The sequence below is a fragment of the Phacochoerus africanus genome, chromosome 8, assembly GCF_016906955.1.
Source record: "Phacochoerus africanus isolate WHEZ1 chromosome 8, ROS_Pafr_v1, whole genome shotgun sequence".
NCBI lineage: Eukaryota > Metazoa > Chordata > Mammalia > Artiodactyla > Suidae > Phacochoerus > Phacochoerus africanus.
This window is the reverse complement of record NC_062551.1, coordinates 164,820,880-164,847,656: the sequence shown is the minus strand read 5'-3', so window position 1 is coordinate 164,847,656 and position 26,777 is coordinate 164,820,880. Positions and strand designations below refer to the sequence as shown.

General features: G+C 59.2%; 1 protein-coding gene across 1 annotated transcript in view; it reads left to right on the top strand.

The window, feature by feature from the left end:
• Positions 1-23,070, top strand: part of MAST2 (microtubule associated serine/threonine kinase 2) — a 212,537-nt gene extending 189,467 nt beyond the window's left edge. Inside the window, 22 exon segments of the mRNA XM_047789211.1 lie at positions 1,098-1,173; positions 3,292-3,501; positions 8,041-8,142; positions 10,541-10,673; positions 11,472-11,533; positions 11,793-11,878; positions 12,326-12,534; positions 13,490-13,628; positions 15,749-15,881; positions 16,649-16,814; positions 17,324-17,425; positions 17,653-17,775; positions 17,952-18,061; positions 18,425-18,579; positions 18,686-18,969; positions 19,075-19,272; positions 19,875-20,101; positions 20,285-20,407; positions 20,775-20,911; positions 21,016-21,209; positions 21,511-22,937; positions 22,939-23,070. Of these exon segments, the coding sequence (XP_047645167.1) occupies positions 1,098-1,173; positions 3,292-3,501; positions 8,041-8,142; positions 10,541-10,673; positions 11,472-11,533; positions 11,793-11,878; positions 12,326-12,534; positions 13,490-13,628; positions 15,749-15,881; positions 16,649-16,814; positions 17,324-17,425; positions 17,653-17,775; positions 17,952-18,061; positions 18,425-18,579; positions 18,686-18,969; positions 19,075-19,272; positions 19,875-20,101; positions 20,285-20,407; positions 20,775-20,911; positions 21,016-21,209; positions 21,511-22,937; positions 22,939-23,013 (4,471 nt within the window). The 3' untranslated portion in view covers positions 23,014-23,070.
• Positions 23,071-26,777: the final 3,707 nt, after the last annotated feature.

Below are 26,777 nucleotides of genomic sequence, written 5' to 3'. Positions count from 1 at the left end.
CTTCGGCTTTGGGTACAGCTCAGCTCACCACCCTAAGGTACCTGAGGGCGCTGTCGGGTGGGTCCTCTTTTTCCCTTCGGAAGTAGTTGGCAGGAGAAGTGTACTGTAGACGCCAGTCAGTGAAAAAGAGGTGTCACCCGCTCTGATGGTTACCTGTCTGCGGAACCCAGGGTTGATGACCGGAACTGCAGGGCAAAGGGTCCGACATACAAGGGCGTGAGCGGGGAGCCACATGTCTTTCTGTCTCACACGGAGGAAGGGCTGAATCTTGGTGCTCTCCACAGTCCGCACAGAAACTGGGGCACCTTTTAGGCTGTTTGAGATTCAGAGGACTACAAATCCCAGGGAAGTCCAGGGGTTACTCCTCTAAGACGCCTGGGAATGTGCAGCAATGTGCCAGGCTGACCCCGGCCCGCTGCAGGGACAAGAGGCAGAGAGGAACCGCTCTGAAGCTCGCTCAGCGGGCATCACATGGCAGGGGCACCAAACTGGCTAGGACTCAACCACCCACTCGGTTGTATGACTCCGACTTTGAGACCCTTTAAGAGGATGTAAGCACACACGGGCCAGAGGGTGACAGTCAGATGACCCAGGTTTACGGCACGTGACGGGCTGGGTTGACCTCGTTCATCGCCCAGGACGGAGGCCACGTTAGGCCTGTTGACCACAGCTCGCCTGGGAAAGATGCAGGAACACACTGTCTTCCGTGGTTATTTTAGCGCTTGTTTGATTTCGCCGGGTTCCTCGATCATGCTGGTGTGCCCAGCCCCACTGGCCAAGGCGAAGAAGCGCCAGAGCGTCTTGCGCTGGGGGAGGGGATCCTCGAAGGGCCGCCAGAGGCCTCAGGTGGCCTCTCCTGTCCAGGCCTTTTCCGGCCCTGACAGGTCTTTGTGAAGGCCAGGCCTCTTACAGGCGGGCGGTCTAGCTGTGGGTGGCACATTCTGAGCTGAACGTGGTGTGCTGGCAACTCTGGAACTCACGCTCCTTAAGGTGGGGGCGCATGGGTGCAGCGGGCAAGCAGGGGCCCCGGGGATGGGCGTCTTTCTCCTGGATGGTTCCATGGCGCTAAAGTAACACAGTGTCTCTTTCTTACGTAGCCCTGGACGGTCACCAGTTTCCTATGACAGCGAGATAATAATGATGAATCATGTATACAAAGAAAGATTCCCCAAGGTAAGGCTCCACTTTAAAGGAGACCAGTGCCTTTAAACGCAGCGGGAGGACGGTGGGAGGACGCGTGCCGTCTGCAGGGGCAGCCCAGGGGGAGAGCTGGAGGCACCAGCCCAGGGGCTCCACCTGCTGGGCAAGAGGAGGGCAGCGGGGCTTTGTACCCACAGAGCCTTCGCTTCTCCACCCCCCAGAGACGGGGTGTCTGGAGGAAGTGGCGGAAGGCACCTGCCGCATTCTAACCGTGCACAGTGGGATCCATGAGGCAGCACCCCCCGAGGGAGACTTGCCCTCCGAGACCCCTTCGTTGAAAGCAGGTTTCTTAAGCCGCACCCCATGACCCAGCGCAAACAGAGCTGTGCGGGGCGGGCAGGCGCTGGCCAGAGGGAGCAGTGAGGCGGAGGCGGAGGGCTCAGGGTTGCTCCTCACGTTTGGGCCTGTGTTTGCAAGCAGGAACATGCTGAGGGAGGAAGGCAGGCGACTGTCCTGAGGTAGCTGAGAAACGGTCTTCACGGCCCCGCAGCTTGGCTGTGAACCTCCTCGTCTACCAACCCTCGTTTCCCACTCTGCGTCCTTCTGAACAACACCACGTGCCTTGACCCTCTGACCCGGCTTTCCAATGCTCGGGCCTGCTCCTGCAGACACAGCCCGCCCTGTCCGGGAGAACCGGGGGACGAGCGGGGCTCCCTGTCCGTGACAGCGCGGAGCATGGAGGAGGCTTCAAGCTCCCTTCCCGCCCTCCTTCCAGACCCCAGGTCGACCCGTTGGTCAGTATTTCGGGCCCACGATGTGTGGCTCCTTGCTCCTCCTCCCAGTGTCCTTTTGCTAGACTCAGGTGGTCTCCTGGCGCACACGTGTGGCCCAGGGGAAAGGGGCCTCGTTCTTTCCTTCCTGACACCCGGTGTGAAGCAGAGCAGTGAGGAAGAGCACCGATTCTGGAACCAGGCCACCTGGGTTCAGGAGTCCGCTTCTCCCCCTTAGCAGCTGCACGGACCTGGGCAGGTCATTTAACTGCTCTGAGCTCCATGAGCCTCGTCTGTAGTTTAGGATAAAATCCGTCGCATGGAGCTTGTGAAGACGAGTGGACATAAGCTTTTCTAGCCGTGCCCAGGACGTCGCCAGTGCTCAGTAAATATCAGCTCTTCCTTCTTCACTGCCCTGGGTTTCCAGCCGTGGGTGCGCCTGGAGAAGAGTAAGAAGAGGGGCAGCAGGAACCGCTAGGAAATCCTTCTCTGGGCTCAGTCCTTTTAAAAGAAGTTTGTGTGTGTCTAGTGTTCAGAGGTGCAGCTCAGGCTTCCTCCTGCTCCTTGTGTATTAGGTGTGGTCATTGCAGCACTGCGTGTCTGTGCTTCACATGCGTGTCTCCGCGTCACACACGTAAGATGAACTGATGTTGGAGAAAACGTACTGAGGTTCCTTCCGTCTCCTTCCTCCTCCTGAAAAGGAAAGAAGGAAAGCCCTAGAGAGGCAGCTGGGACGTGTTCGCGGCAGCCCATCTGTCATTTTGGCAGATGGTTAGGTCCCCACGAGGCTGCTCTTCCAGGGATCCGGGTCCCTAAGCAGGCAGGTTCACACCTTCTGGAAACACTCTGCGAACATCTGCTTAGCTCCGTTGGGTCCTGAGGTCGAGTAAGAGGATCCTGAGATAAACCAGACTCCCTCAGACTTGATGAAGTTCCCAGCCCAGAGGAAGGTTTAGAAAACCAGCAGTGTCCACCCACCACGTGTATGTGTAGGGAGAGCCAGCGGAAGCACAGAGGAAAGATGATGCTCAAACTGAGATTAGAAGGAGTAGTAGGAGTTTGCCAGGCAGGCTTGGCAGGGTGAGAAAGCTCCACACACACACAGGGAATGGCATAAACAGACAGACACATGAAGTGGCCTACTAGAGGACGGGGACAGCAAAACCTGAGTGTCCTGAGAGCAAGAGAGCTCGCCCTTCGAGGAGTGGGAGGTAGACGAGGCCAGGCGGGAGGGGCCTCGGTGGTAATGTTTTGACTTGACTTGGTGCCCTTTTCCCCAAACCAGCATGAGAAAACCCGGATCCCAGAGCCCATCCTTAGGCTTAGCTCCGGCAGAGCTGGATCGGAAGGGAAGAGTCACTTGTCCCGCTTCGATTCACAGGCCACCGCACAAATGGAAGAGCGTCTGGCGGAGTTCATCTCCTCCAACGCGCCAGACAGCGTGTTGCCCTTGGCGGACGGAACCTTGAGCTTTATTCATCATCAGGTGATTGAGATGGCCCGAGACTGCCTGGATAAGTCCCGGAGTGGCCTCATCACCTCACACTACTTCTACGAACTTCAAGAGAATTTAGAAAAGCTCCTGCAAGACGTGAGTGTCCCTGCGCTGAAACTCTGGTGACTCCCGCCTGCGGTGGCAGGTTACTAACCCAGGCTGGGAGCCAGGCGGGCGTGGTGTTCCCGGCCTCGTCAGCCTGCTCGCCACCTCCTGGCTGGTGTGCAGGGACCACCCCCCATGCTGCTGCCAGACTTGAGTCCCTCCTCAGCCCCCTGCATTTCTGAGAGAAGCCTCTTCGGTATCAGAACCCGGTGCTCTGGTTCCTTTCTCTTTTGGGGGGTGGGGTGGGGTGCTGCACCCGTGGCATAAGGAAGTTCTTGGGCCAGGAGTCCAATCAGAGCTACAGCTGCCAGCCTACACCACAGCCACAGCAACGCCAGATCCAAGCTATGTCTGCGACCTACACCACAGCTCACAGCAACACCAGATCCTCAACCCATGAGCAAGGCCAGGGATTGAACCCGCATCCTCATGGTTCCTAGTTGGGTTCGTTGCTGCTGAGAAACAACAGGAACTCCTGAGCCCTTTCTTTTTCTAATTCCAGTAACTGTGCTCAAGACTTCAGCATTGGTAGTATTCATAAATCTTTGACTGGGAAATCTGTGACCAAAGCCAAGAAGAGGCCACAGTGGCTCTCTTTTGGTAGAAATAATTGGTGTAAGCAGAACCTTGAGATGGCCGCTTCTCAGCCGCAGGCCCAAGGACTGCACCTCAGGTTTACCTGTTTGCCCATATTGGTTGCATGGCAAGAGGTGCTGGGGAGGGCGGATGGGGGGACTGATGTGTTTAGAGACTTGATCCTCCCCAGTGTGAAAAGCCTCTGGGTCCACAAGTCCGGAGACCAGCGAGTTCGTCCACCACCCGGTGCCCCGCTGTTTGCTTTCCTCTCTGCTCTCCAGCAAGGCGCTCAGGCCACAGCTGCTCGTATCACCTGTCAGTACAGTTTAGGGAGAGGAGATGCGCTGGCTCCCCAGGGCTCTTCACGTCACCGGAGTATTTTCCGGGCACCTCCCCCCCCCGTCTTCACATTGGTGTAGGACCCGCTGAGCTGAGAGCCCAGGCTGATGATCAGACAGGACTTCAGGGTGTTAGTCTTGGAGTTAGGAGCAGGAATGTGTTTGTTTGCTTGTTCATTTAGGAAATAATGGAATCTAGAGAAAGGATGACTAAAGATTCTCATGATTATTACTGTGAGAAATTGGAAGATTTCTCATGTAACAGGGAGCAGCTTGTTCTCTGACCCCGAAAAGGCACACTAGGAAGTTCCCATTGGGGCTTAGCGGTAGTGAGCCCAACTAGGAACCGTGAGGTTGCAGGTTCAATCCCTGGCCTCACTCAGTGGGTTAAGGATCCGGCGTTGCCGTGCGCTGTGGTGTAGGTTGCAGATGCGGCTCAGATCCCACATTGCTGTGACCCTGGTATAGGCCGGCAGCTGTAGCTCCAGTTTGACCCCTAGCCTGGGAACTTCCATATGCCACAGGTGCAGCCCTAAAAAGCAAAAACTAAACTAAAATAAAATATAAAAGGCGTACTAGCCCAGTGGACAAAAGCTATAATGATAAAGGTTTTGATTTAATAGGTGAGAAAGTTTTTCCTTCGACAAAAAATCTTTTTCTGATTTCAAAAGTAATTCTTAAATTCAAACATTGAAGAAATGTGAGTTTAAAAAGCTGAAGTCCCATTAAAAACCACTGGCAGCTGTTTGTTTCTGTTCAGGAGTAACTTTCTAATAGTTCTCCAACAATATATAGGAGTCAGGGGTTGAGGCATCAGATACAGGATCAGCTAGTGACTTTTAGGGTTGCTAGTGTACCTAAGAGTGCCCTTCTGAAATGCTAACGCCAGAGCCCTGCCCAAAGCCCTCAGGCGTTTCCCAGTTGCATTGCCCGGGAGGAGGTGGCTTGGTGCAATCAATAGAAAGGGCACTGAGTATGGAGCCAGTGCATTCGTGTGTTCCCGCGTTTGCTAGGCCCAGTACAGGAAGGTCAGTGCACGTTCTGGCTCAAGGGATTTGCAATTGACTGGAGTTACAAACCCATCAGCGGGTATTACAGTAAAAATAGCAGCGGTTATTTATCAAAGTGCACTGTGTGCTGACACCACACCGAGTGCTCCATATGAATGATCTCACTTCTGTTTCTCATGGTAAGTGTGATTGATGAGCACTGAATAGAGGTCATTTCTGAGCACAGAGGAAGGTAGGCTGACTCTGCACGGACAGTTCAGGAAAAGGTGAGTCTCGACCAGGAGGAAGCAGGATAGACCACCTCTCAGAGATGCGGGGGAAGTTGGTAGCGTCCAGGAATTGCAGGTAGAGTAGCTGGGCATGTCTAGAGTGAAGGACGCCCACAGGGAAGCGTGGGAGGATGAATTTGCCAGACGCCACCTTATCTCATTATCGGATTGGGTCTTCACACCACGCTGTAAGGAAGGTACTGTTACTGTGCTCTAAACATACAGGTGAGGAAATGCAACCTCGTTTCTTGACTAGGTTCCAGAGCTGGAACCTAAACCCAGATTACTCATCCCAGAGCCTAAAGTTGCATACTTTCAAACTCTCAGCAGGCATTGACAGCTGCTGTGTGAGAGGCACCTATGCCAGGCTTAGTATGTGAGAGAAGAAGAAAGGAAAGCCCCTCCGTGTAGCAGTAGAGACACACAGTGAATTATCAGACCACACTCTAGTACCGTGCAGTACGAGCAACCAGCTAGGCTAACACAGAAAAGGGAGCCATTACTTGTTTTTTGCACATGCACGTGCATGTGTGTGTGTGCATGTGGGGGCAGGGGGCTTAGATGAGGCTTTGCAGAGTTGGTGTTTGGGCTGTATCTTAAAATAATAAACAGTATTTCACCAAGTACTCAGCCTTTCTTCATTTTATGGCCATTTTTTTAAATGGTCTTCACTTGCTATTTTTCTTTCCTGACAACCTGTTCACGCTCAGTCTTCTGCCTCCTGCTTTCCCTTCCCGTTACTCCCCTAAGGCCGTTTCAAGCAAAAGTCGCCAGAGAACGAATGACCAGGGGCCAAATCCTGCGGCCGCTGGCGTTCCTCGTCTTGCCTGCCTTCCTGCGGGGGTGTCCGCGGCCAGAGCCTCCCCTTGGCCTCAAGAAGGGACCAGAGCTAGAAACGAGAGCCCGTGGCAGCCCGGGAAACATTTGTCTTCCTTCTCCCATCTCGTTGCTCTCTCTGGAGTAGACAGGGCCCTCCTTTTCCCCCGAGAGCCGGTCGTAGGTTTCCGTCCCACTGACACGAGCCGCGGTCTTTCCGCCCGCGGTATAGACCCGCCGTCTGCTCGGGGCGGCAGGTGGAGGGGCGGGGAAGGGCAGCGGCACAGAACCGGCGTGGCTGCAGCCGTCAGAGCAGTTTCCATACAAGAGAAGGAAGCTCTCCCGGGCTGAGCAAATACCCAAGGAAGTATCTCGCACAGGTACCTCAGACGCTGCAGGCCCAGAAGGGAACTTACCTTTTCCATTCTTTTTGGGCTACGCCTGAGGCACGTAGCCGTTCCTGGGCCAGGGAGCGAACTCATGCCACAGCAGCAACTGAGTCACTGCAGTGACAATGCCGAATCCTTAACCCACTGCGCCACAAGGGAACTCCCCCTACCTGCTTTTTCTTTAAAACCAAAGGGAATGTGTTCTCTGCCTATCCTCACCTAAACTGCTTGTCTTCCTATGTCGTCTATTTCAACTGTGGCTTCAGTGAAATTTCCCTAAAATTGCAGTCAGTTACCTCCTATCCCTGCCTCTGGCACCTCTCCGGACCGCTCTGGAATGGCGCTGTCTGTTGTTTCACTCCATTCTCACTGCCTTGGTCTATGCCTTTTTCATCTGTGCTCTTGCAGTAGCCTGTGCTGGGGTTTTCCTGCTTCGAGGCTCGCCCTCTGTGTGTTCCCGCCACAGCACAGCCAGGGCAGTCTTTCCAGACTCCCTTCCGGGCACTCCGCTCTCCTGCTTTGAGGCCGTCTCTGCCTTACCGTCTGTCTGTGGTGGACAGTGAGCATCAGCAAAGGCTCCATTGAGAGCTGCCCTTTGGGAGTGCCCGTCGTGGCTCAGCAGAAGCAAATCTGACGAGCATCCATGAGGCCACAGGTTCGATCCCTGGCCTTGCTCAGTGGGTTAAGGATCCAGCGTCGCTGTGAGCTGTGGTGTAGATCGCAGATGAGGCTTGGATCTGGCGTGGCTGTGGCTGTGGTGTAGGCTGGTGGCTACAGCTCTGATTTGACCCCTGGCCTGGAAACTTCCATATGCCATGCCATGGGTGTGGCCCTCAACAGACCAAGAAAAAAAAAGAGAGAGAGAGTTGCCCTTTGAGGTGGGGTCTGCAGGGTAAGTGAGACCTGGAGGACGGAGGAGCAGGCAAACCTGTGTCTGAGTGACATTCATTGGTGTCACGTAGGTTCCTCTCCCAGCCCCTCTCTCAGCCCACCGGCCTCTCTGTGGTCTCGGCTTCGCGGAGCTCTCTATGCCACAGCGTTTCTCCCCAGAGGCGGCTCTGCCCAGCCCCGGCCTGCCCTGCTCAGCCATCCCGGGCCTCCGAGTTGCTTAAGCATCGGGTCCTCTCTACAGGCTCACGAACGCTCCGAGAGCTCCGAAGTGGCTTTTGTGGTACAGCTGGTGAAGAAGCTGATGATTGTCATCGCCCGCCCCGCTCGACTGCTGCAATGCCTGGTGAGTGGGCGCCGGGAAGGCTGGGGGGGGTGGGGGGGCTGGAGGAGGGGGGTGGGGGGCTACGGAGGAAGTGGTCTGCCAACAGGACAACCGGGGGCGGGGACGCACCCGTGCCGTTTCTGACACGGAAGCCTTTGATGAAACATGACACGTAAGCACTGGGGGAGCAAATGAGTCCCTACGAGCAAAAGCGGATGCTCCTGAGCGTGGCAGGGAGAGGTCTGCCCTCCCCACGCTGAGCAGGCCCTGGGACGCAGAGGGCCCCGGGGGGAGCATGTGCGTGGGCCAGTTTTGTTTGCACACGCTGAGTCCACCCTTCACTCGATCACTTGGTGACATCTTACTGAGGACCCGCTTCATGCTGGATGCTGGAGCTGCAGGCGCGAATGAAGCAGAAACCCGATCCTGTGATACCGCCTCTGCAGCGGAGTTAGGTCTTGTCTTTTAATGTCTCCCATTGAAGGGAGTTCCTGTCATGGCGCAGTGGAACCATGGGGTTGCGGGTTCGATCCCTGGCCTCGCTCAGTGGGTTAAGGATCCGTCGTTGCCGTGAACTGTGGTGTAGGTTGCAGACGCAGCTTGGATCCGGCGTTGCCATGAGCTGTGGTGTAGGCCGGCGGCTACAGCTCTGACTCCTAGCCTGGGAACCTCCATATGCCGCGGGAACAGCCCTAAAAAGACAAACATAAAAATTAAAAAAAGAAAGTCTCCCGTGTGAGGCATGGAGACGCGTGATAATGAGTCTGCCACTGCAGGAAGGGCTGCAGCTGAGGGGCGTCCCGGGTGCAACGGGACATGGCGGGGAAAGGAAGGGCTTCATCTTTCTCGGGGACGTGGACAGTCGCTGAAGCTCAGGCGGCGACTCAAAGGATAATTGTGAGTTTGCCAGGTCAGGGCCGTGAGAAGGGGCCCTGGATGGAGCACAGGGTGTGTTTGGAGAGTTGCTGAGAGAGCACCCGAGACTAGGCCATGGCAAGACCAGAGAGGGTGCTGGCTTCTTGGCCGAGGAACTGGCTTTTGTCCCTCAGGCCACTAGGAACCCTCAGAAAGCTTAGGTAAGAATGCGACCCGGTCAGATTTACTTTTTTAAGCTCACTTTATTAAGGTATCGTTTATATAGCATTGAATACGTTTTAATAAATACATACACCTGTTGATTTGAGACAGAAAACACTTCTCTCACCTCCAGCCGCCCCCCTTGCGCCCTCCGCAGGCAGTCCCAACCCTCCCGCCTCGCCTCCCACCCAGGCAGCCACTCGCCTGCACTTTCACGTGGACGAGTCTGCCTTTTGTACAGGTTCTTGGCAACTAAATCATACCTATGTTCGGACTTAGCATCATTATTTTGAGAGCCATACATGTCATCGCATGCTATCAGTACCTGGTTCCTATTTATTTCTGAGCAATCGTCCCTCTGATTTACTTAAGAAAGACGACTCTGGCCACGGCACGGAGCGTGAATTGGAGGAGAAGGCAGGACATCGGTGCGCAGGCCCCTAGAGCTCTTACTGTGGGAGAGGCGCTCCCTGAGCTGGGCCGGTGGCAGGAGGGCGGAGAGGAGGTGGGAAGGCGGGTTGTGCGGTAGGCCCTCGGACCTGACGACAGCCGGAGGAGGAGGAGGGGAGAGGACTTCCAGCCCGGCCTAGACTTTATCCAGACAGATGTGGAGAGGTCTCTGAACCAGCAAGACTGGAGGGAAGAGAGCAGTGGGGTCGGGTGAGGGAACAGAGGTGAGCTCCCTCTGCTCCTGATGTCCAGCGTTGAGCCGGGCCTGGAGTTGGGTCTGGGTTTGCCTGCCTGTTGTCTCTTCCTACCGCTGTGGCCGTGGACAAGTCCATGCATCTCTGTGAGCCTCGACTTCCTCACACCAGATGTGGCACGTAGTAGGCCCTCAGTAAACGGGGCCTCAGTAGCATGTGCTCCGGGTGGACAAGGAGGCCTGTGCTGTGCTCACACGGCCCCCGCCCCCCGGAGCTGCTCAGCAGACGCCCGCAGGCCTGCGCTGCCAGGGCTGCGCAGTGTGATGGAGGGCGTGCCAGGGCCGCCCCCTGCGCCGGTGAGGGAGCACACCCGACAGTGCCGAGTCGGGCCGGCTGGAGGCTTGGGAGCCGGTAAATTTTTAGGCTGAGATCTCTTGAAACCAAAGGCTCTGGTTCTTATTGCTGTGAAGACCGCAGACAGACACTTAGGATGTCCAGTCTGGGTAACCTGTAAGGCAGCTTCGTCCCCATTCTCCTGACCCCTGAATCCTGGTGGTGCGGGGGATTCAGGGGCAGGGGCGTCCATCGCAAGGAGGAGGGCTTCGTGTTCATCCTGCTCGGGTCCAGGCTGTAAAGCAGAGAGGCCCGCGGCTTCTGCGTGTAGCTCTCACCACTGACTGCCTCTCTCCCCGGTACAGGAGTTCGACCCCGAAGAGTTCTACCACCTGTTAGAAGCAGCTGAGGGCCACGCCAAAGAGGGACAAGGGATTAAATGTGACATTCCCCGCTACATCGTTAGCCAGCTGGGCCTCACGCGGGATCCCCTAGAGGGTGAGCAAGCAGCCCGGTGGCTGCAGAGGCCCCACCGCCTGCGAGCTCTCACGCGGAGAAGAGGCTTAGCTGGGCCAGGACACGGCGCGGCCCTGAGGCCAGGGGGCCGTAGGATAGACGCCGGTGTTCTCTTTGTCCTCAACCCCTCCCTCGGGCTTGTCACCTCTGCCTCCTCTGACCCAGCTGGATTGCCTTGGGCCCGTCGGGGTTGGATGTGGAGCCTGAGGTCGAGGGAGGTCAGCACAAGGGGCCACAATCTCGTTTCCAAGACAACTCCTCTGCACACGCCTGCTGCTCCTGCTGCCACCCTGCAGGCGCTCCTGTGTCTTCGGGATGCGGTCCCGACGCAGGCTTCCCAGAAGATGGCGCCAGTCCTTGGGGCTTCCCACTGAGTCTCTGGTGAACCTTGGCTCTAGCTGTCCCGCTCTGCCTCTCCTGCTTCCCAGTCTCATCTGGCAAAGCGGGGGCTCGGCCAGCAGGATGCGGGCCAGCTCTCGGAGAGCCCAGCTTTGGGCCCTGTTGGCCAGGCATTGCCCCAAGTTTGAGGGACGCCTTATAGAAATTGCCAGGCCTTGCGAATGGCCCTGGACTTCTAGAAATAAGAGTGGCAATATTATGTGGCAACGAAGTCCCAAAACTGGGACTATCCTCAGGCTAGAGCCCCAGGACCGCCTCCCAGACTGGTGCAGGAAGCGTTAACATGCCGACCCTGCCTGATCTGTTGGGGTGTGAGTGGGCTGCTGCGACGCCTGACGCTGCCGAGCACACTTGTCCCCTGTATCCTTGCTTTGTTTCTAGAAATGGCCCAGTTGAGCAGTTATGACAGTCCTGACACTCCGGAGACAGATGATTCGGTCGAGGTAAGACCTGCGCTACTGCCCCAGGCCTGGAGCCTGGGCCTGGCCAGTAAAGGGCTGGGGGGTCTCCCTAAGAGACTTGTCTGAAGGCGGGATGGGCCGCGGCTGGTCACTTCCGTCTCCGGTCATTCCGATCCCGAGGAAGAGCGGGCAGGAGGCTGTGGCAGGACGGAGAGCTGAGCGTACGCTGGGGCTACAACTTCCCCAAGCGGGTGGCCGCTGAGAAGCACGCCTGCCTCCCGCCTTTTCCCGCGTCTTCCAGGGCCGTGGGCCATCTCTGACACCTCAGAAGACACCCTCTGAAGAGGACTTTGAAACCATCAAGCTCATCAGCAACGGCGCCTACGGGTAGAGGCGGGGGTCGGGGTGCGGCTGCCTCTGGAGCCGAGTCAGCGCTCGGGTTCCTCCCTCTAGGCGGGTGATGCCTGGTCCTCCGGGCAGCAGGTGCCTCAGGATGGACCCTCTCCTCCACCCCGGGGCCTTCTGCAGAGGCAAGGGTCCAGTTTCCTACGGCATCTGAGCGGGCTGCCTTTCCCTGGCAAGATCCCCTCTGCTTGGGGGCGCCCTCCCCTCGCTGCGCTCTGAGTGGGGCTCAGTGTCCTTGGGCCTCGGTCCATCGGGAAATCGAAGTGCTCTCTGGGCTGGGGGCTCAGCTCCCCCTCCGATGAGCACCCCCTCCGCCTTTGCTCTCTGCGTTCTTAAGGTGTGAGAGGGGGCGTTGGACCCCTGAGCTCGGGGTGGCGGGAAGCCCACGTCCACCCACGGGTCGTGGGGGACGCGGGCTGTGTTTCCCAGGGCCGTTTTCCTGGTGCGGCACAAGTCCACCCGGCAGCGCTTTGCCATGAAGAAGATCAACAAGCAGAACCTGATCCTGCGGAACCAGATCCAGCAGGCCTTCGTGGAGCGCGACATCCTGACGTTCGCGGAGAACCCCTTCGTGGTCAGCATGTTCTGCTCCTTCGAGACCAGGCGCCACCTGTGCATGGTGATGGAGTATGTGGAAGGTACGGGGGCGGGGGGGGGGCGCTGGCGCCCTCGGCACAGCCTGGGGGCAGGGACCAGGGACCGATCGCTTTGTGGAGACGTCAAGTGTCAGGGCCCAGCTTCCCAGCCTCTTTGGCGTTGGTTTCTGCCTTTGGCCGTGGCGGGCACAGGGCGCCCTGCCTCTCCTGGGGAGAGGCTTCCGGGGCAGTAGCGGCCCCAAGGCTGCCTGTGCAGGCGCAGTGAGAAGCATCCTGGGACGGGCGGTCGCAGCCCCGCAGGTATAGTTCCTGCCCCCCAACGCCTGCACAGCCTCCATCGCTGGTGCCAGGCAGGAGCAGAGCCCAGGAATGGAAGCTGGGAGGATGGAATCAGAAGAAAGAAAAGTCACTGCCTTGGCAGATGGCTTGTGAAAGGGACCCCCCCCCTCAAGATCGCACAGGATGCTCTGGGGATGGCGTAGGCAAGCGTCCCGGGGCACAGCCCTGGATGGGCAGCAGCTTTGCCAGTGGCCTTCCCCCCACCCCTGGCAGTGCAGTGTGCAGCTGCCTAAGATATTTTGCCTGAGTCCTGAAGTTGACGTTGAATAGAACGTCCCCTTTAACTCTCTGGGTACCTGCCCGGAGTTCCGTTTTACTTGACTCCACAGCTGAAGGGCGGCCGACAGGGAGGAAGTGAATGAACAAATGGTGAAGTTGCAGCCAGAGGTGTTTATAATAAACAGGATTTCCATCCTAAAAGAACTTTGCTCTGGACCTGCACGTCAACTCACAGGCCTAGAGGCCTGGGCTCCTTCCTTCTCTGGCCTGAACGCAGGCCTCAACAGCCCCTGGCAGCCTCCTCTTCCTCCTGCTCCCCTCGGCGCCCCGTCTCACCCGGGACCCCGGTCTTCCGGGAAGTTATCTCCCCGGGGGCCCAGGAGGCCGTCCCAGGCGGGGCTCCGGATGCTTCCCTCATGGGGACCTGGGCTTGTTGCAGGAGGGGACTGCGCCACTCTGCTGAAGCACATCGGGGCCCTGCCCGTGGACATGGTGCGCCTGTACTTCGCGGAAACCGTGCTCGCCCTGGAGTATCTGCACAACTACGGCATCGTGCACCGTGACCTCAAGCCTGACAAGTACGCCCACCCTTGTCCCTGGGGCCCTCGTCCCTGGCCCCCCTCTTGGGTCTCTGGAGTAATGGAGGCCGACCCAGCATGTTTGAACCTCTCCCGGAACGGCTGCCAGGAAACCCTGCTCTAGGCTTGGTGCTCTCACCCTCAGCCACCCCAAACACAGGGAACAGCGCCGGCAGAGTCTGGCGGGGGCATCCCGGGCTTTGGCGACATGCATGACACCGAGCAGGTACAAAATCCACACAGCCAGTAGACAGCTGAGCAGGTGTCCTGACGCTGCTGATGCCATTGCTGTGCTGAGCACCGTATTCCGGTCCCGGACCTGTAGGGCTTCAGCCTGGTGTGGGTGACAGAAGTACCTGTGCATAGGCTGTTTCTTAAAAGGTACCAGGCAGGTGGGCCGAGGTGGGAGGAGCTTTCTCAAGCTGGGGAGCCAGATTGTGAAGGCACACGCAGGCGCGAGGGCAGGGACCATTCAGGGGCTGCAGGTAGTGCCGTGTGCCTGGAGCGGAGCCTGTCTGTGGGTCGGGAGAGGAAGAGAGAGGTGGGCAGGGGTGGATCGTCATGGGGCCTTTTGTTAGGTTTGAGTTTTACTTTAAAGGGTTCTAGAGGGGCTCTGAAGGGCCTTTTAATCACAGGTGCGACAGAGTGGCACGCTCAGACTCTGGTTTAAGTTTAAGGTGGTCACTGCCCATGGAAGGAGGTGGCGAGACCTTGGCAGGAGGCCAAGCCCCACTGTTGTACCTGCTCCTGCGCGGGAGCAGTCAAGGTGGAGAAGAGAGGGACGGCTTGAGGAAGGGGAGAGGAGGCCCCAGGCTGGGGCCGGGGGTGGGAGTCTGGGATGGATCCGCAGCTTGGGGCTGGCGCGGTGGGGGGCGGCTTTAACATCAGCCCTGAGTGCGTAGAGCGCGTTGGCTCTGTGGACTCGGCTCTGTTCATTAAACCTCTCCGAGCCTCCCGCTCCTCCTCTCGGGACTCTAACACCCACCTCTGTGGTGGCAGTTGCGCTGTAAGACCTTCCCCAAGCCAGGATACGTTTCTAAATAATCAGTAAAGCCCTCATCACGGAGCTCGGAAGCTGGCAGAAATGACCGCTTCTTGCTGAGAAGAGGACCAGCAGGGAAGCATGGTCTTGTTCTGGACGGGCTGTGTTTGCGGTGCCCAGAGGGCACCTGGGCAGCGAGGCGGCATGGAGCTCAGAAAAGAACTCAGGGCCAGAGATGCTGATTTGGGGATCACAGAGGGGCGGCAGGGTGAGACTTTAGCACAAAATGAAGTGGCCCAGGCGGCGAGTGTGACGGTGAGACGACAGGTCTCTTATTCGCAGTTGGTAGAGCTCTTACTGTAGTTTCTTCCAACCCGCGCTCCCAAGACCCGCCGTAGCTGCGGGCTGAGGGCATTGTGTCCCTTGCCCCTGTCCCTGACTTGGGGTGTTGTGAGCCCCCCGGTGAGGGGAGGGCACTGGGAATGGCCAGAGCGTTAGGATGAGGCTGAGGCCCCCGTGGAAGGAAGGCTCTTCCTCCTCCGCCCCCAGCACAGGAGGCAGTTGAGGTCAGTGAACAAAAATGAGTTGGGATGACGGGCAGAAGGCAGGTCAGTTGCCTGTTCAGAGTGCGGTACTCCGTGGCCAGAGCTGTTTGGGTTTGGTTTTGGTTGTTTTTTGGGGTTTTTTTTGTTTGTTTGTTTTTGTTTTTGTTTTTGTTTTTTTTGTCTTTTTGCCTTTTCTAGGGCCGCTCCTGCGGCATATGGAGGTTCCCAGGCTAGGGGTTGAATAGGAGCTGTAGCCGCCGGTCTACACCACTGCCACAGCAATGCGGGATCCGAGCCGCGTCTGCGACCTAACACCATAGCTCACGGCGACGCCGGATCCTTAACCCACTGAGCAAAGCCAGGGATCAAACCCACAACCTCATGGTTCCTAGTCGGATTTATTAACCACTGCGCCACGACGGGAACTCCAAGAGCTGTCTATTCTTTGACCACTGCCTGTCTCTCTGGTGAAGCCACCTTGCCCCTGTCCCCCAGCAGACCCTGAGCGGAAATACTAAATGGGCTTATGCTACAACTAGCGCTCTTGGAAAACCAGGAAATAAGTCCAGCCTTTTGTTTCTCTGGGTTCCCAGCCTGCTGATTACATCCATGGGGCACATCAAGCTCACCGACTTCGGCCTTTCTAAAATTGGCCTCATGAGTCTGACCACAAACTTGTACGAGGGCCACATTGAAAAGGATGCTCGGGAGTTCCTGGACAAGCAGGTAAGAAGGATGGTCGGGACCCTGGGGGGTGAATTCCAGGCCTCAGAATAAGGACTAGGGGGCACGTGCTTACCTTGCAGCTGGTGTTAAAACCGGGAGCTCCTTCTTTCCTACCTTTTGGTTCCAGGGAGGCATTGAGATGGGAGGCATCTTTGGAAATAGATAGACCGTGAGAATCACATGGATATAAAATCCAAAATCATCTCCCTCCTTAGGGTTTGGAGACGAGAGGTCACGTGAGCGCTGACACTCTCGGAGACTGGTGTGAGGTCAGTCCTGGGCCTCCTGGCCTCGGTCAAGAGCAGAATTCCTGGCGCCTCTCGTCCTGGGAGCACAGCGCCGTTTCCCCTGGGCTGCAGCCCAGCCTCCTGAGAGTAGCCCCGGACGTTTCCCGACTTGGCGCTTCAGGTTGTGACCTTTCACAGGTCCCTGCGGTAGTCCCTGACTGTAGGCTCTGTTCTTCGGGAGGCTGGAGGGCAGAGCCCAGTTGCGGGCGCCGCGTGCCCGAAGAAGGAGTTGAAGCTTCGGGGCGTCATGGTTCCAGGCTAGAGTGAGCTGTTTCAGTTAATCACGAAGTAGACAGACCCCACCAGCAGCTCCAGCTCGGGGACCCTGGGGTGCCTCTTGCTCCCACTTATTAACCAGAGTGAGCCGAGTCTTCCTTCAGCGACTTTCTGCTCCAGCAGTGGGAACACCCCCACCCCTCCAGCTGCCGTGCCAATTCGCTGCCCAGGGATGCTGAGCCAGCCTGGCTTCTCCGTGCGCAGGTGTGCGGGACCCCGGAGTACATCGCGCCCGAGGTGATCCTGCGTCAGGGCTACGGGAAGCCGGTGGACTGGTGGGCCATGGGCGTGATCCTGTATGAGTTCCTGGTGGGTTGCGTCCCCTTCTTCGGCGACACTCCGGAGGAGCTCTTCGGGCAAGTGATCAGTGGTAGGTACCGTCGCCCTGGCCCACGGGGACAGAAGCTGCATCCACACGCGGGATTTACGCACGCGTCTGCGAGGCTCGGGTCTGCTGGCCTCTTGGATGTGTGCGCGTGTGCTGTCACTAGCTCTTGTTCTGATTGTGTTCGTGGTCCCGTGTGTGTGCTTGGGTGTGCCTGTGCATACACCGAGTGTGAGCTGAGTGGCACTGTACTTGCGTCTGGGCTGTAGAGACAGGGTGGGCTCGCAATGAGACCAGGGGAGGCCTTTGCAGGGCAAACCCTGGACCTAAGAGCCAGCCGTGCTCCAGGGGGTGGGCGACTCCTAGAAGGACAGGAACCCGCACAACTCAAAGGAGGCGGGCCCCAGGCCAGGCGTTCGGAGCTCTGGGCGGCGCCCTTATGCCTCTGCCCCCTCATCCTGTCCGAGGACCCTCCTCGTCTCCCCACTCTGCTCACGGCTTCTGAGACCCTTCTCTAACCACTCCTCCCCTTGTCACCCGCAATGACTCTCCAGATGAGATCGTGTGGCCCGAGGGGGATGATGCGCTGCCGCCAGATGCCCAGGATCTCACCTCTAAACTGCTCCACCAGAATCCTCTGGAGAGGCTGGGTACAGGTGGGACAGGCCCCACTAACCTTTCTTGCCCCTTGCAATGGGGTGGGCAGAGGCTGCATCCATATAACTGGGAGGTTCGGGCTTCAGGTGTGGGCAGTGCCTGTGGAAGATGCTAGAGCTGAGGCTCCCAGGCCCCAGCCTCTCGAGGCCTAGGTTCTCACTGGACACACTGACCTGGACTCCACACAGCTCAGCCTACCCCTTTGCCATGCCACCCCTGTCCACAGGCAGTGCCCACGAGGTGAAGCAGCACCCCTTCTTCACTGGTCTGGACTGGACGGGACTTCTTCGCCAGAAGGCTGAGTTTATTCCTCAGCTGGAGTCGGAGGATGATACCAGCTACTTTGACAGTAAGGCCATGGGTGGGGTGGGGAGGAGTGGGGATCCCACCTCTGTGCCCAGAGCCACCCGTGCACCTTGAACTTGGTCTTGGGGGCAGCTTTTCCAGGCCCTCCCGAGGTCTGATTTGGTCAAAGGGGCCACCGCCAGGGCTTCTGAAAGGGCCTGTCCTGTGTGTCTGACCCAGCCCGCTCCGAGCGGTACCACCACATGGACTCGGAAGACGAGGGGGAAGCGAGTGAGGACGGCTGCCTGGAGATCCGCCAGTTCTCCTCCTGCTCTCCACGGTTCAGCAAGGTGCCGCTGCCGGGGACCCAGGCTGAGAACTAGGAGAAGGGGACCCGTCGGGCCGTGCCCGGGGCCAACCTGGGGAGGCGGTGCTGGGGCCGCTTGCTTCTAGGGAAAGAGGAGGCCCACTTGCATCTGGGCCTGCATATGCCAGATGCTTCTAGAACTATTCAGGGCCTTCATGTGTGAGGAGGCGCCAGGGCTGAGGCTGGGTCAGACCAGTAGAATATTCCGAGAGGCCGCTGGTGTGTGTGGGGGGGGGGGGAGGGAAGGGGGCCTGGCGCGGCCTCCGGGGTTCAGGTGCCGAGGGTGCTCCTCGCTGCCGGGGAGGCAAGGTCGTTGGGCGGCCCCAGCAGCGTCCGCTGCCGGCAGGTGCACAGCAGCATGGAGCGGCTCTCGCTGCTGGAGGAGCGCCGGCCACCCCCGCCGCCGAAGCGCAGCCTGAGCGAGGAGAAGGAGGACCGCTCCGACGGCCTGGCGGGGCCCCGGGGCCGCGACCCCGGCTGGGTGATTGGCTCCCCTGAGATGTGAGCGCCGGGGCGCCCAGGGCTCGGGCTGCGGGGGGGGGGGGGGGGGGGGGAGCCTGGGCTGGAGGGGGGCGCCGGCCCGCGTCACCCCCGGCCCATGTCCCAGGTTGCGGAAGCGGCTGTCGGTGTCGGAGTCGTCGCACACGGAGAGCGACTCAAGCCCCCCGCTGACCGTGCGCCGCCACTGCTCGGGCCTCCTGGATGCGCCTTGCTTCCCTGAGGCCACCGAGGAGGCTCGTGGCGCCCCCAGGAGGCAGCAGCCGGAGGGCGCGTGGCCTCCGGCGCCCCCGTCTGGAGAGGGGGGATCCGGGCTGGCCCCCGATCGGCCCGCGGAGCGGCGGCTGACGCTGGACGAGGAGCCCGGAGGCCCGAGCAGCGCCTCCGGCCCAGGTGTGGCCCGGCAGGTGGCCGGTGGGCCTGGTGGCAGGTCCCGCAGGGGGGCCGGGAGGGGCGGCTCCGCTGCCCTGTAGGCCTCACTGCTTGTTTGACCCACAGCCCTGGAGGCTCGAGGAGGCCGTGGGACCCTGCAGCCAGCTGAGGGAGCCACCGCCAAGGCCATCAGTGACCTGGCGGTGCGCAGGGCCCGCCACCGGCTGCTCTCTGGAGACTCCATAGACAAGCGCACTGCTCGGCCCATCAACAAAGTGATCAAGTCCGCCTCTGCCACCGCCCTGTCCCTCCTCATTCCTGCCGGTGAGGCCCCGGGGAACGAAGATAAAACGGGCAGGAAGGGCCCGGAATCTCTGTGGGCCTGTGGCAGGGCTCCGTGTGAGGCAGGTGTGTCTGGGGGTGTATGTTGAGGAGCCGTGCGTCACTCCTGCCCCTCTGTTAAGAGACTAGAGGGCTCTCGGGGGTGCGTTGGGGACTGGGGTTGTGTGTGCGACCACCAGGAGGCAGGGAACGCTGTGTAGCAGGTGCAGGCTCGGAGGCAGAGAGGTTGTATTGAGGTCCTGGCTCCATCACCCAAGGGCTCTTGGCCTCGAGGAAGGCGCTTCGACTTCCTCATCAGGATGTGTGGATATCAATAGTGGCAGCTCATAGGCTATGGTGACACTTCAGCACGTGTGAAGGGCTTGTGAGGCCCTAAACACACATGAGGAAGCGCCAAGTGAGTGCTAGCTGCCATCCCCGTCGCCTCCTGGGGTCTGCGAAGATTTGGACGTGAGGGGCCTTGGCTGCTCACTGGCCGTGGGAGGTCACCCCTGGGCACGGGCTCTGTGACGAGAGCCGCGTGGGCCCGACAGCCCAGACAGGGGCCGGGCTGGAAGCCCTAAGTCCTGGCCTCTCTCCTCCAGAACAGCACACCTGCTCGCCGCGGGCCAGCCCCATGTCCCCACACTCCCAGTCCTCCAACCCATCATCCAGGGACTCTTCTCCAAGCAGGGACTTCCTGCCGGCCCCCAGCAGCCCACGGCCGCCCCTCGTCATCCACCGAGCTGGCAAGAAGTACGGCTTCACCCTGCGGGCCATCCGTGTCTACATGGGGGACTCGGACGTCTACACTGTGCACCACATGGTTTGGGTAGGTCCGGCCGCCCGGGCCTGGGGTCTCCCAGCATCGTCGAGCCTCTGTCTGGTCGGGCCCTGCCCACACGGCGGCCCTCAGGGGTCAGAGGGTGGGGTGGGGCGTCCCAGCGCCCCGGGCAGCGCCGGGCCCCCGCTTCACGCTCAGGCTGCAGACCTGGACTCTCCTCTCCCGGGACAGCACGTGGAGGACGGAGGTCCGGCCAGCGAGGCGGGCCTTCGTCAGGGGGACCTCATCACCCACGTCAACGGGGAGCCTGTGCACGGGCTGGTGCACACGGAGGTGGTGGAGCTGATCCTCAAGGTGAGTCGGGGCCGGGGGCTGGCGGGCGTGGCCACGGCCCGGGCGGGGCGGTGGGGACAGACGGACCTACGCCTGGCACGCGGGCGTCCCCGTGGCAGAGCGTGTTCACCAGGAGGCAGCGCTCTCTCGTCGACTAGGGGCCAGGGAGCCTTCGGAGGTGCGGGAGCTGCTCCTCCACCTGCCCGACCCCAACCCGCTCAGCCTCCCGCCGGAGCCCCTCGCTCATCTGCGAAGGGGGAGGGCCGTCTGTGGTTCGGCCGCGGTGATGCCGAGGCGGGAGCCGGAGCCGCGGGGGTGGCGGGGCTGGAGGGAGGGCTGGGGACCGCCTGGCCACCGCCTCCGCCCAGGCTCCTGCTCCCTTCCCCAGAGCGGAAGCAAGGTGTCCATTTCAGCAACTGCCCTGGAGAACACGTCTATTAAAGTGGGGCCAGCGCGGAAGGGCAGCTACAAGGCCAGGATGGCCCGAAGGAGCAAGCGGAACCGGGGCAAGGATGGGCAGGAGAGGTGAGCCAGGCCTCGTCCAGGGGGTCTGCTCCGGGCGGCCTAGGTGCTCGTGGGGGCTGTGCCCTGGGCACCAACTCTGACGGCCTCCGGCCCTGTCTCTGCAGCAGAAAAAGGAGCTCTCTGTTCCGGAAGATCACCAAGCAGGCGTCTCTGCTCCACACCAGCCGCAGCCTTTCTTCCCTCAACCGCTCGTTGTCGTCAGGCGAGAGCGGGCCGGGCTCTCCCACACACGGCCACAGTCTGTCCCCCCGGTCTCCCACGCAGGGGTACCGGGTGACCCCGGACGCTGTGCACTCAGGTATGAGGGGCTCCCTGCGGGCTGTAGAGACGACCCCTGGGGGGTGGGAGTCCTGGGCTCCGTGTGCTTCTCACGGGTCCCGCTCTGAAGTTCTCGTTCAGCCCACCCCCCCCAAATACCCAGCGGCCTGGGGGAGGAGGTGACGGGGTGGAGGGTGACTTCATTTCTGCAGCCTGGGCTCGGCTTCACTGGTGGAGTAGCCCTGATGAACCGGGGACATTGCAGGGCTGAGCCCTGTCTTGCCCCTAAGGCACTTCTAACTGCTGTGCCTTTGTCTGTGTGTCTGTGTGTCTGTGCACAGTGGGGGGGAACTCATCACAGAGCAGCTCCCCCAGCTCCAGCGTGCCCAGCTCTCCAGCCGGCTCTGGGCACACACGGCCCAGCTCTCTGCATGGTCTGGCACCCAAGCTCCAGCGCCAGTACCGCTCCCCTCGGCGCAAGTCAGCAGGCAGCATCCCGCTGTCACCGCTGGCCCACACCCCTTCTCCACCAGCAGCCGCTTCACCCCAGCGTTCCCCATCGCCCCTGTCTGGCCACGGAGCCCAGGCCTTCCCCACCAAGCTTCACCTGTCACCTCCCCTAGGCCGGCAGCTCTCACGGCCCAAGAGTGCAGAGCCACCCCGCTCACCGCTCCTTAAGAGGGTCCAGTCAGCTGAGAAACTGGCAGCCGCACTAGCTGCTTCCGAGAAGAAGCTGGCCGCTTCCCGAAAACACAGCCTTGACCTGCCCCACCCTGAGCTAAAAAAGGAACTGCCACCCAGGGAAGTCAGCCCTCTGGAGGTGGTTGGCACCAGGAGTGTGCTGCCAGGGAAGGGGGTGCTGCAGCCTGCCCCCTCACGGGCCCTGGGCACCCTCCGCCAGGACCGGGCTGAACGGCGAGAGTCGCTGCAGAAGCAGGAAGCCATCCGGGAGGTGGACTCTTCGGAAGATGACACGGATGAGGGGCCTGAGAACCGCCAGAGCGGTCGGGAGCCAGGCTTGGTACCTGACCCAGAAGTGGGCCAGGATCCCCCTCTCAGGGGAGCAGGAGAGGGTGAGGAAGAGGATGCCTTCTTGCCCAGGGACCCCAGGGGCCAGGGCCCGGGGATCCCAGGCCTCGTGACAGGGGTCATGCTGGCGCCTCCCAGAACGGAAGGCCCGAGTGTCCCCCAGAAGAGGCTTGGGGCCCCGGCAGCCTTTGAAGAGGCTGCCAGCTCTTCGGCATCAGCCCCCAGCGTGGGTAGGGCTGGCCCCGCAGGCCCCATCCCCCCCGAAAGCTGCTGGAAGGCCCGGCACCTCCACACCCAGCCCCTAGCAGCACTTCGTCTGAGCTCTTCCGGACTCGGCCCCACCGGCGGCTCCACCGGCCCTGCCTCCGAAGAGCGGGGCCCATGGTCCTGGAGATTCCTTGTGGAGGGTCCTGACGGGGCCTCCCCAGGCAGAAAGGCAACAGTGGAAGGCGGGCCGGCCAGCACCCGGGGTTTGGAAACCACAGCTCCCGTCCACCCGACAAACCCGTCTCCCAGACGGGAGGAAAAGGCAGGGCCGCCCAGTGCCCCCGGGCTGGCCTGCCCGCCTCGCCAGCTTCCCGGCCGGAGCCGGCTGTGGGTGTCTGAGGGCACATGCAGCGAGGAAGAGGGGGAGCCAGCCCCGGGCGTCACCAAAGTGCCTGATGCCTCGGGCGACAGGGGGCAGGACGTTCCATGCAAAAGCTGCCCCCTCGCCCAGGAGCCTGGGCCCAGCCTGCTCCAGAAAGGGCCGAGACCCGGGGGGCCCTCAGAAGCATCAGGACTTGGCGTCCGATGAGCTTTTAAAGCAGACGTAGCAGTTGTTTGCCGTTTCCTCCGCTCAGACCTGTGTAATAACATGCTCTTGAAAACCATCTTTCCGTCTCGTGCTTGCTTCTTTCCTTCGGTCAATACAGACATAGCTCCAGGGTCCTCTGCTGCTGCCGCCGAGCATGCAGTGGTGAACGAGACAGTTCCACTGTCACAGGACGGGTGCCTGACCCCGCCAGGCTCCCCAAAACTCTGACAGCTGAGCTCAAGCCTGAAGGACAGGTGTTAGCTGGTAGTTTGCTAGGTTAGAAGAGGGATTCGTCTGAGGACGTCTGTCCGGGCAAAGCACTTACCATGCACCTGGTCTATTCGAAGAACTGAAAACAATTCCAAGTGGAAATGGGTCTGGTGAGTCAGGCAAGGGCCCTATGTGAAGAGTCCTCCAGGGGACGAGACTTTCTGCAGGTGACGGGGAACCTCAGGAGGCCATGTAGCTCCCGACATTCCTGCTTCCTAGACGACGTCACTCGGGTTTTCAGACATTAACTTGAACAGGATCATCCAGCTTGGCCGGAGCTGGGATGAGCGCCTATCTGTTCTCTCTTACCTCTAGAACCCGTATTTATCTCCTAATCTGGAGTGTCTTAGCCAGAAGAGGAGGAGAGAGGTAGAGGGAGGCGAAGAGTTGGACTTGGGAATATTCCATTTGACGCACCTGTGGGGCATCCAGAAGGTGACCAGGGGCGTGGGTGTGGAGCTCAGAGAAATCTAGGCTGAAGACAGAAACCTGAGAGCCATCCAGGCATCGATTGTAACGCACTGGCATTTAACGCAAAGAAGGGAGACTTAGAAGATGCAGCCGGAAAAGTCAAAAAACCCAGGCGTAATCACGAGTTTTTAAATGGAGGGAGAAGTCACTTGGTCAAATGCTGAAAGGCCAGGTGAAGTAGAGAACTGCCTTCTGTATTCGGTCATAAACCCATCATGTTTTGTAGCCTTTGAGCCCTCCTTGAGCTGTCGTGAGGAAGGCCTTAGCGCTGGAGAGGGCCGTGGTGGACGTGGGCAGCCCCCAGCGGGTAGAACAGCACTTGGTGGGTGGGTGGGTGGGTGGTGTGGAAGGGATGGGGGGGCATCTGCGGGATGTCGTTGAGTCAGGAGATGGCATCACAGGACCAAGAAATAGGGCTGTGGTGGCGTGCATCCACGGTGATGGAGGGCTTGCTTACACTAACGATTCCATAATCTAATGCCTAGGTCGGAAGGAGAGGCGGCACGAGGCTCAGAGACAAGAAAATACCTCTGGGCCGCTGGCTGGCCAGGCAGCTCTTCAACCCCCTGCAAGGGTAAGACTATGGCCACCAGAGGGCAGCAGCGGGAAGCCTGCCCACTCAGCCTTCCATTCCATCTTGAACCTTCCTTCAGTCATTGCTGGTAGACCCCTGGCCAGCCTGTCCCAGGCGCTGGGAACACAGGTAACTAGTTGCCCGCACGCCTCATGTGTGACAGGTACTGGTTGGAAGCACCAGGCCAGAGGTTTAGGGGTAGGGCCGGGCACACCTTGTGGCAGTTCCTTGGAGGGAGCACTTCCCTGGTGCGGGTTGGTAATGGGGCGGGGGGGGGGGGGGGGGGGGAGGAGTTTGGGACGGCTGAGCACAGAGACGCTCCGCATCCTGTGATGCTTAGGACACCTGCCCCAAGTGCCAGTGGAGCGAGCTCCCCTGAGAAGCACTGCCCGCTTCGCCTGACAGGAGTGAGAGGGACTTCGGAAAGGGAATTGCAGGGACCTGTATCGTCAGAGTTACGTTTTAGGAAGGCCACTGGCTACAGTGTAGCAGGGTTCGAGTGGATCAAGCCGACCAGAGAGAAAATGATGCGGTACCCCTAGTCGTCTAGACCAGGATGCCAGCAGTGAGGAGGTTCCCCCAGAAGGAGGGCGAGTAGAGAGCTGGACGCACAGATCCAGTGGCTGTCAGCAAACAGCTGGTAACTAAAGCCGCAGGAGTAGGTGGGGATTGTACAGAGGACACGTGCAGAAGGAAAAAGGGAAGGTCTAAGACGTTAGGATGAGCCGAGAGGAAGCCAGGTGAGAAGTAAGTGAAGCAGGGATGAGAGCCGGAACTCGGGAGACACCGGACCATTTTGAGAATTTTGCGATTTCCCATAAGAGCCGTGGAAAGTTCCTGGTTTTACACCAAGGACAGGTTTGTATTTTGAAAAGATGACACCAGTTGCTATAATGGGAATGGACTTGAGGGGGCGAGAATGAAGGAGGAGGCCTCTCAGTATTAAAGTTAGATACAGTGCAGCTGCAGTTGGAGAGAAGTGATGTCTTTGCTATTTCGGAAGTAAAATTGCTATGTGGTGGTGGTGGGTTTTATGTGGACACAAAGCAAGGACATCAAAGATGATGACTGCTTCTGACTTCACATAATCAGACAGATGATGTACTTTCATTCTCTGAACTATGAAAGAACGGCTAAGAACCAGGGTTAGCTGGTGACCCTGCCTTCGATATGCTGAACGCGAGCCTTGGCATGGGGCCACGACACGTGCAGCTAAAACTGCCAGAGAAAGGGGCATGTGCAAAGGGGGCCAGAGCAGTCCAGGAGAATCAGAGGGACCCGTCAGAGGGATGGGAGAGGAACTAAGTGAATGGATCATGAGGTCAATGGCAGAGTTTTTCATGGACAAGGGTCCCAATGCTGTGGCACAGAGGAGAGCAGTTCCAGGTAGCGGTGGAACCCGTACTGAAATGCCTGAGGAGATGAGGAAATAAAGACAAATTTAGGGAGTTCCCATCGTGGCGCGGTGGTTAAGGAAGCCGACTGGGAACCATGAAGTTGAGGGTTCAATCCCTGCCCTTGCTCAGTGGGTTAAGGATCCGGCATTGCCGTGAGCTGTGGTGTAGGCTGCAGACGCGGCTCGGACCCCGCGTTGCCGTGGCTCTGGCGTAGGCCGGTGGCTACGGCTCCGATTAGACCCCATCCCGGGAACCCCCATATGCCGCGGGAACGGCCCAAGAGAAGACATAAAAAAAGATGAATTTAGATTTTTTTTTTTTTTTCCAAAAGGTGTGAGTAGAGAGTAAGTGGAGTGAGACTCAACCATGTTTAGATGTCAGTGGATCATCCAGGGGAGAGGAAACTAGTAGAGAATTCACAGGAGAGTCCTGAGACGGTGGGAGAGATGGGCTTTTAGAGGAGGGCCACCTTTTGAAATTGAACAGATGAGAGAAGGAGACAAGTTATGTGGATACAGACCCAGGTATAGATCTGGGGGCAGGAAGGTAAGGGAATTCATAACCCACCATATGTTTTCTCTGTAAACAAAGGCTGTAGTGCCTGTGGGACCCCCCAGAGCCCCAGAGGAGATATCCAGGCAGCAGGTGGCGTACAGAAGAGCGGACTGGGCTACAGAGAGGAGTTTGAGTGTCCCATGCTGAGTGGGAAGAAACTCCTGGGATTAGGGGAAATCATTCCTGGTTCCCAGCAGTGGCCCTGGGGACGCTATGGAGCTAAGAGTAGTGGGGAGGAGGATGGAGGCAAGGCCATCGAAAACTACAGATTATTGGCGTTCCAATGTGGCTCAGTGGTTAACGAACCCAACGAGCATCCATGAGGACGAGGGTTTGACCCCTGGCCTCGCTCAGTGGGTTAAAGGATCTGGGGTTGCCCTGAGCTGTGGTGTAGGTCGCAGACACGGCTTGGATCTGATGTGGCTGTGGCTGTGGCGCTGGCCGACAGCTGTAGCTCTGATTTGACCCCTGGCCTGAGAACCTCCATATGCCGCAGGTGCCACCCTAAAAAGACAA